We start from the raw sequence: 8,689 nt of genomic DNA on the forward strand, positions 1-8,689 counted from the left end.
TGAGGCGGCCGCGTTCCCGCCCTCCCCGTGAGGCGGCCGCGTTCCCGCCGCCCCCGTGAGGCGGCCGCGTTCCCGCCCTCCCCGTGAGGCGGCCGCGTTCCCGCCCTCCCCGTGAGGCGGCCGCGTTCCCGCCCTCCCCGTGAGGCGGCCGCGTTCCCGCCCTCCCCGTGAGGCGGCCGCGTTCCCGCCCTCCGCGTTGCCATGGCGCCGCGCTGGCGCTGCAAGATGGCGGCCGGGCGGCCGCCGTAGCGCCATGGGGGTTGCCGGCATCGGGGCGCCGCTGCTGCTGCTGCTGCTCTTGCGGGCGGCTCCCTGCCCCGGGCAGCTGGCCGGGGACACCGGTGGGTCAGGGCGTGAGCGGCCGCCGTGAATGGCGACCTCCGGGGGGTGTGGGGATGGCGGTCGGGCCGCGGCGGGATTTGCCCAGGGAAGCGTGAGGGGAGCGGCGCGGACCCTGAGGGCTCCCCAGGGGACGGTCTTGGGCTCCCCTCCCAAACCCGAACGTGCCCGCCGTGGAGCTTCTGCCGCTGCTCAGCACGGAGCGGGAGGCTGAAGCAGTTTTATATCGGACCTTTCAACCTTGGCAAAGTGTAGGAAGAAAAATCCAGTGAAACACCCAACTCCAAACCCTAAATTTGGCACTGTGTCCACATGCAGAACTCAGGAGCCCACAGCTCCTGTATCGCAGGTACATCCCTCACACAATTCATGGCCCAAATAAATGAAAAAGTGCAAACTGAAGTCAGCAAGAAATGGCAAATATGGTATTGCTGAGCTGTGTAGTATCTGCGTGGGCTGTAAGTGCTGTAATGTTATTTTACTGCCTGTTTACTGGGCATCTTCACACATGTAAACATGTGGCATACAAAGCTACACCCACTCCTCCAACACTTGGCCAGAATGGAAATACAACCCTGTACTAGGCATTACTGATCATTTTCTTCTGTGTGTGATAATTTAAAGTCTAAGAGTGTAAGAATATAACCCAGGTACGAGATCAATATGTCTTACAGATGTTACCTCTTTCAGTCAACTTATTTCTTTATCCTTTTTTTTTTTCAGTCTTTCAGCCTTCGTTTATTCATATGTCAGGGCCCAGAGTCAATTCATTTTTTCTTGGCAATTCTTCAGGAGTTAATTTTTCTATAATTTTAAGTCCTAGAGATGCAGAGACAGGTAAGAACAATATATAGTTCAATCCCCTTTCCCCATGTAAATAAATACATTTGAATTGTTAATATTTTTAGATGAAAAAATTACTAGAGAAATGGTAATGCATGTCATTTAGTGTCTTAATTGGTACAGAAACAGGAATTTCAGACATTCCTGTGATTAACCCTTAGTTTTCAGTTGTTTCTGTGTGAGCTGGGCTTGAGGGGCACAAGAAGAGTTTAAATGTACTTCTAATTTCCCAGTCATTTCTAAATGACCTTTAAAATTTTTATTTTGTTATAGGAAAATTGCAACTTGCAAATTGCAGCGGAAGTAAAAGAGTGGGAGATTGGAATTTGGATGTAACTCCTGGTGTGGTACGTAGAATACCGATTCTTCTGTTACTCCATTCCAGCTTCTCTCTCAGAAGAGCAATTTAATACAAGCTATTAGAGCTGTCAAACTTTATTTTGTGTTTTCCAGAACACTTCCAAGGTGACTGTAAGCCTCAACAGAACTCTGGAGCTGTGTTTGCCCAATGCCACCGAGTGCTGCCCCTCACCTCTGTGCGTGGTGGAAACACTCCAGGTTTTAGCTTGCCGTGGTTCAGTGATGCTGGCACAGCTCCTGATTCAAGCTGAAATATTTGCCAACTCTTCCTTTGCAGGAAATGTGTCAGGTACGTGCTAAAGAAGAAATGGCATTTTGTCTGTTCTTTTCCTCTCTGTATGGAAAAATCGGTATTTGAGCAGCAATAAGAGATACTGAGCAATCAATGAAATTTAAAAAAAGGTTTCTACACAGAATCAACTGCAGTGTGCATGGTCTTTTTATTTGAACTTCAGTCCACTTAAACTGATTTTCTCTTCTACTTCTGTTACAGAAAATGCAACTATCATCCCAAACCAAGCATTTAAGCCCTTGGGCTCTTGTCCTTGTAATTTAACAGCTGGAGCTTGTGATATTCGTTGTTGCTGTGATCTGGTACTTATTTCTTATTAAACTTGGATTAAGTGTTTTCAAAGTTTCTAGACTCTCTTGTCTGTGGGGAGAGACAGGTACTGAATGCTTCAGACTAGATGGGCCAAGGGGGGGTGTTTGGATATTCCAGTATTTCTGAAAGTAAATATGTTCTCTATACAAAGTTACTTGATTTACCTGTAAGTTTGGCTTTATATATCCGTAAATATAGCAATTACTTTGCTAAAAAAAGACCATTGTTTTCCCTTTCAGGAGTGTACACCAGACTTGCAGCAGTTATTCAATGGATCATGTTTCACTGGAGTGTTTGGTGGGGATGTAAACCCACCTTATGATCAGCTGTGCTCTTCTCAGTCAATGGAATATACCCCTGAGTGGTTTCCCTTCCTTTGTGTACAGTCATCTCTTGACAACACACCATTTCTTGGCTATTTTTATCACGGCTCTACGTAAGTCTTCGAAAAAATTGTTTTCTCATCACACTCTCATCACATTCATTATGCAACCAAACATATAACTTGTCTTTATAATGAAAGTTACTTTGAAATTAGGGTTTTAGGGTGTAAGCCTTAAATGCAAGTGGAGAAATGTCTTTGGTAGTATATGAGAACAGGGGGCATGAAAGCAAACCTGTAATTATTTGTGTGAGATAAAGAGTTTAGTTTAATTTTTAAACTTGTTTGCAGTTCTACACCCAAAGTTTATTCATTTAAGATCCCTCTACAAACTTCTCCTGGGAAACCTTTCACTGGTTACAGAGAAGGAGATCCAATTATAACAGAAGAAGATGAGTATTTTACTGTTCCCCAGGTAATCACTTTGTGCTTATGAGCTTTTGATTCCTCTTGGTTGGTTTGGAACTCCCTGCATCACTCTTCTTATGGCTTTGCATCTAATTTCAGCAACTTGATGTTGGGAAATGGTGGGGTGTATTTGTCACAAAAACCCCTCAACCAAGCAAACAAAAACCACAAAACAAAACCACAAAGTTACTATTAAAAGTAAACATTATCCTTCCTTATCCCCTTTTCCATCCTGCAAAAGGTAATGCATTTTGGAGACACTTGTTGGTTATTATTATTTTAAAAATGAAGTCATGGTGTACATTGAAACTACTTTTACAGCTGTGCTTTTAAAATGTTAACCTCTTTTGCCAGAGGCTGAGGTGTTTTTATAACACCAGATAGCTTGTTTGTCAAAGTGTTATGTGTGGCTGTAGTGCACACGTGGGACATTTTACTAACAAGTAATCTTCAAATGAAAAGCAAGGGGCTTTTTCCTCATTTCTGTGACCCCCTGCAGCAATCCATGGCTGGACAGTGTGTTGGGAATGCTCCTGTGGCCTATCTCCAAAACTTCGATGTCAAGTGCCTGACCAATTTGGAGTCTTACAAGGAAGGCCTGCCCCATGATGTGAGGATAAACACTGGCACTGCAGGTATGCTGCACAAATCCAGGCAGGAATGTGTTTCATTGTTTCTCAGAGCTGCCGGAACAGAACAAACCCGAGGGCTGTTGGCACAGTTGTTAAATGTAACATCTGTGTTATCTGGCGGCTGTAGTTCAGCATTTGGGAATGTTCTGTTCCTGGTTCTCATGACCTTCTAGCAAGTATCCCACTGTTTCCCAAGATTTAGGAGGTAAGATATACAGGATGGGCCTTTGTGTCCCATTTACCTGTTCCTGGTGACTCATTTTCAGACTCTTGCAGAGCCCTTTTTCCGTCAGGAGGGTGCAGCATCAGCATTTCAGAGTTAGTGAGAAGTGGTTACTCTCTGCATTACAAAAGTCTGTACTTATGAAGAGTCATCCTGGAGTTTGAAATAATGTCATTACCAGCATGAACATATTTTATTTTATGCTCCATAATTGTCTAATTTTGTTAGTCTATGTTACCTCTGTAAGACCCACAGTTAATTAGCTCTGCTTTCAAAATATATAAACAGTCTGAGTCCTTACCAAAATTAATTTTCTAAATAATTTCCTACTGAGTTTTCATAGCAAGGATTGTACCTTGGATGTGAAAACATAAGTCTTTGTTTGTTTTTCGTTCTCAGACTTCATCCAACAAAATGTTTTCTACAGAGCCATCACTGACAGGGGCAAATTCATCACTGAAAGTGGTAGGTCTCTTCCATTTAATTAATGTTTCTTACTTAACCTGGATTGTATATGAAATAGATTTTGATGTCTAAAATGTTTACCTGCTGCAATTAGGAGGAATTTTGTATGTTATCTAAGACTGAAAAATTAAACTGGCTTCCTGGAAAGCAAGAAGTATTTAATTTACTCCAGTTCATCACAGTTGGTCAGGAAATCAGGTTCCTTACGTTGCATACATGGTGGATTGCACCATTGCACACTGAAACAGTAAAGTAAATTCTCAAAAAGATGAATGTTGTAGTTTCCAGAATTTTGCCACAGTTTTAATGTGTTCTTTCTCAGCTGCAATAGCAGAGCTTTCTAATTAGAATGCTTTTTCTCTTTTTCCCTTCTGCCAGAAAACCTTGCTGCTGAGGTACTGTGTCAGAATGTAACTTTTGCAGAACATTATAAATTCATTTGGAAAGACAAGAACATTGAGCAAGTAAATGTCACTGTCTTCTTTGGAAGCTTATGTGATGGAGGTATCAGGAAATTTCTTTTATGGTTTTTGATTTATTTCTTTGTCTTCTGTATGGAAATTCTGTGATAGAATCTCTTATTTACTAATTCTTCTTAAAAATAACTTTCCTCAGACTCCAGAAAAAAAATTTTGTCTGATTTCCATTAATTTGTGTCAATTTGAATCTGTCACTAATGAGAGACAGAAGTTTGTGCCCTACATAGAAACATACATTTTGCTAATTTACTTATTTAAAAGTGATACTTTTTTCTTTCACCAGAAATCCTGACACAGAGATTCACAGTCGAATTTCTAAGTTTAAACAGTACTAATGGAGAGGAACTGTCTGAGAATCCAGGTATTAATACTTCATTTTGCCTATTAAAAGTAAAAATATTTGTACTGTACATATTATCAGTGATTACATTTTATATGTCTTTTGTACTTTTTAATGTTGCCAGCCTTCACCTTCCTGCCTTACTGCAGTGAGTGGTTCTTAGGCTTTTGTTGCATAGATACTGATCATTTAAAGTGAGGCCATTCCCACTACAATGGAAATGTCTTGTCATTTACTTCATTGATGATATTTAAAACAATGCTAATGCTTACGGATTCTTCTACAGTGTTGATAATTTACCCTTCTGTGTTTAGGGTATCAAGTTGGAAATCCAGTGAAAGCTGCAAATCTGAATGCTTCTGATCCTCTTGGAAGCATAGACATTTGGCAGCCAGGTACTGGCTTGTGAGGTTGCAACTTCAATTGTAGTTAATGATAAAGTTTTGGAGCTTTATTTGGTTTTTTGATTTTTCAAAACATATTTTAATAAAAAATCCCTGCCAGATTTTGCTTTTCTTTCCCAAACTTTCAAAGGTCAGTGAGAAAACCTTTAATGCTTTATTGGAAAATTGAATTGTTTGTATCTGTTTTTGAACTCTACCACGCTGAGTTTGCATTCTAATGTCTGATGTTTTGCACAAAATTGAAAGCTGGAGATCCAAAGGTGGATAATAGGAAAGCTCAAGTAAGATGTTTTCATTTCACAGCTGGCAGAGGTTTATGTGCATCAACAACTGACAGACCAGTTCTGTTTGGAGTAGACTCATACTCTGGGTGCATTCTAGAAGTTGATATTAATGAAGATTGCAGCCTTTTAAGGTGAGCCACACAAGCTGAATTGTTTATCCCTGCCTCATCCCTCTTGTTGATCGTTATGTGACTGTCTACAAGTGCCTCCCATCAGCACTGGTACATTCTTTTTAAATATTCATGTGTGTGTTTCAGCTTTCTGTGGTTAATAGTCTCACTTCTGTTTTTGATGGGAAATCATAATGATGGTTTCACTCTTTACTCAAATGAGGATTGTGTTGGCTGCGATACTTTTCCATTTCTTCCCTTCAATAATTGAAGTTTGTTTTTGTTGTGTGATAACATCTTTCAGATGAAACTAACCTTAGGATACAGTAATATTGCAACCCAGAGTGGTAAGACCGTACAAATTTACATTCTGTGTGATGTTACATTCTTACTTTGCAGAGGAAATGTGACTGAGAAATTGAATGCATTAATACAAGCTACTCACATTGGAAAGAGGGACAATTCCAATTACAGTGATCTAAATGACTGGGTGGAAATTAGACGTAAGTGAGGCTTGTGTTGTTCTTTGTAGTCTAAATATGCACATACAGTAAATAAAGCATGTCAAAATAAATCCAAATTTCAAATACCTAAAGCCAGTGATATGTGTGTCTGCATCCATCCATCCATATATGTGTACACACAGGCACATAACTCAGTATGTCTGTGGATACTGAATATTTTACACGTGTTACTTGGTATTTATCCATTGATAAAGTAGTCCTTTACGTGTTTTTTATAGGAGGAAACATTTTTAATGTGTTCCTGTATGACAGTTACTAGCATTTTACAGAGCTATGAGAATAATCTAATTATGGGATATATAATGTTTCCCATAATATTTACATTTAAATCTCTCTGTTCTTCACAGGTCTTGATCCATTTAGTTCTAATGTGAGCACTGGAGGCTTAAAAGGTTTTTGTCCAGATATTCCTGCAAACCTAAATATTCGCATAATCTTTGCTAAAGTGGGAGCAGTGCAAGGGATTCCCCAGCAGGAAATTCTTGCTGTGCAGATCAGGTAAAGTGAGTTGTGTCTCTGACTATCTGACAAATAAATGCTTCATTTTGCACCTTGTTTACCTAACATATCCCAAATTAATTCTACAGACAAAAAGGGTAGGTTTTGTTGCTTTTTTTTTTACATGCCTTTCACTTTGCAACCCAAATTCCTTTGATCACAACCAGGTTAGCCTTTCTCCCTCTAAAATGAAAATTAAAGAAAAAATTAATGATTAAAAGCAGATCATCTTTATACTTCACTGAAATATTAAATAAAACACATGATGCTGCCAGCAGCAAGCATACACAGGGCATCCCATCAGGAGTCACGTGGTGGAATCAACATGATTGTCCTGTGTTCTGGCTTGCCCCATTGCAGAACTCTTGGGAGCTGAGCTAAATGCTTTATTCTCTCCTGAAACAGAGAATTTTCACTCTGCAAACACTTCCCCTCCTCCACCAAGTCAATCCCTATCAAATAAGTGGGATTCTGTTCTGTTTTACCTCATTTCCAGACTGTGCAAGTTCTCCCCTTGTATGAAGTTGAAAATCCAGGGATTATCAACCTCTTCGTACATACTGTGTGTTTTGTCTTTTCCTGCTTGTGTTTAGGGTCTAAATTCCATTTCCATCCCTCAAGCAATAGTCACACTTTTTGTTACAGTTACTCAACAGTCTTATGGCAGTTCCAGTGTGGGCTTGGCTGCAGAAACACCCTCAGCTTTCTTCCCATCACAGCTTCTGTTCAGTTCACTGAAGTCCCAGCACAACCACCTCCTCCAGTGACCAGGTAGTTTTGGTAAAAACACTGATAACCTCCCATTATGTTCAGCAGATGTAACATGAATTACGTTGACCAAGAAGTTCCTTTTTTCCAGGTATCAGAAGATTTATGCAGAGTTTGACTGCAATCAGAATGAGGTGTGCTGGCCACAACTCCTTTATCCACTGACACGCTTTTACACAGGTAAAATGATAATCAATGTTTATGCCACAAAACATGAAAGGCCGTATTTGCATACACTTTTATTTGTATCTTTGGGTTGTTGTATAAACCAAAATTTCGCTCTCACATGCTTACACTTTCATTTTTTGTTTTTTTGTTTTTTTTTTTTTCAGGAGAACCATATTCCCAGAGTCTTGCAAAAGGCCTGTTTCTGGCATTTCTTGTTTTACTTGCAACAATTATGAGCAACCCTTGGTTTTCTAAATTATGGAACAGATAGGTAAAAATGATGGAGAAACATTCTTGGATTTTGTAGACAATTTATGTAAACTTTGAAAGATACATAAAATCAGTACTTCTACAGCATACAGAAAATGGCTGCTACTTAAAATAAAAAGTAATAAATTATCTTTAATCTCTAGACTCTGAGTTTGGAGTAGCAAAGTGCAGAGTTGACATCAAGAAGGTGGCGAGTCCAGCCCAGAGGCTGCAGCGGGTTTGGGATTGTCCTCATGGATGGACCATTATCCTCTCAAGCTGGTTCTCTTCTCCTAGAACTCTTGGCAGTAAACCCCTTGTGCCCACCTATTTTTGGAGCAGTGGGCAGACTTTTCACACTTCTGAGAAGTCATAACCCTTTGGCTGTTTTCGTGTTGATGTGAAATTCCCTTTTCCAGTTAATGCTTTGCTGTGTCTGTATGCAGGGTGCAGGAAACATCTTCTCATTGTCCTTAACTGATGAAATGCAACATTTGAGATTTTTCTTGTGGTTTGGATGGGCCACAAAGTTGAGGACTGGAGCAGTTATATAAAGACAGGGTGCAGTTGGGGATGTTCAGTCTGGAGAAAAGGTTGTGTGGAGACCTC

The 8,689-nt window shown here is 40.3% G+C and overlaps 1 protein-coding gene across 1 annotated transcript; it reads left to right on the plus strand.

Annotated features, from left to right (window-relative positions):
* The first annotated feature begins 203 nt into the window (after window positions 1-203).
* Window positions 204-8,243, plus strand: TCTN2 (tectonic family member 2). Its single transcript, XM_021532820.2, has 18 exons — window positions 204-341; window positions 1,063-1,176; window positions 1,456-1,529; window positions 1,636-1,831; window positions 2,036-2,136; window positions 2,386-2,582; window positions 2,820-2,943; window positions 3,436-3,571; window positions 4,191-4,256; window positions 4,635-4,760; window positions 5,019-5,096; window positions 5,390-5,470; window positions 5,783-5,894; window positions 6,273-6,376; window positions 6,745-6,895; window positions 7,541-7,666; window positions 7,755-7,843; window positions 7,996-8,243. The coding sequence occupies exons 1-18, from the start codon at window positions 254-256 to the stop codon at window positions 8,100-8,102; spliced, it is 2,070 nt and encodes a 689-aa protein (XP_021388495.2). The 5' UTR covers window positions 204-253; the 3' UTR covers window positions 8,103-8,243.
* Window positions 8,244-8,689: the final 446 nt, after the last annotated feature.

Source organism: Lonchura striata, chromosome 15 (genome assembly GCF_050655825.1).
Source record: "Lonchura striata isolate lonStrDom1 chromosome 15, ASM5065582v1, whole genome shotgun sequence".
Lineage (NCBI taxonomy): Eukaryota > Metazoa > Chordata > Aves > Passeriformes > Estrildidae > Lonchura > Lonchura striata.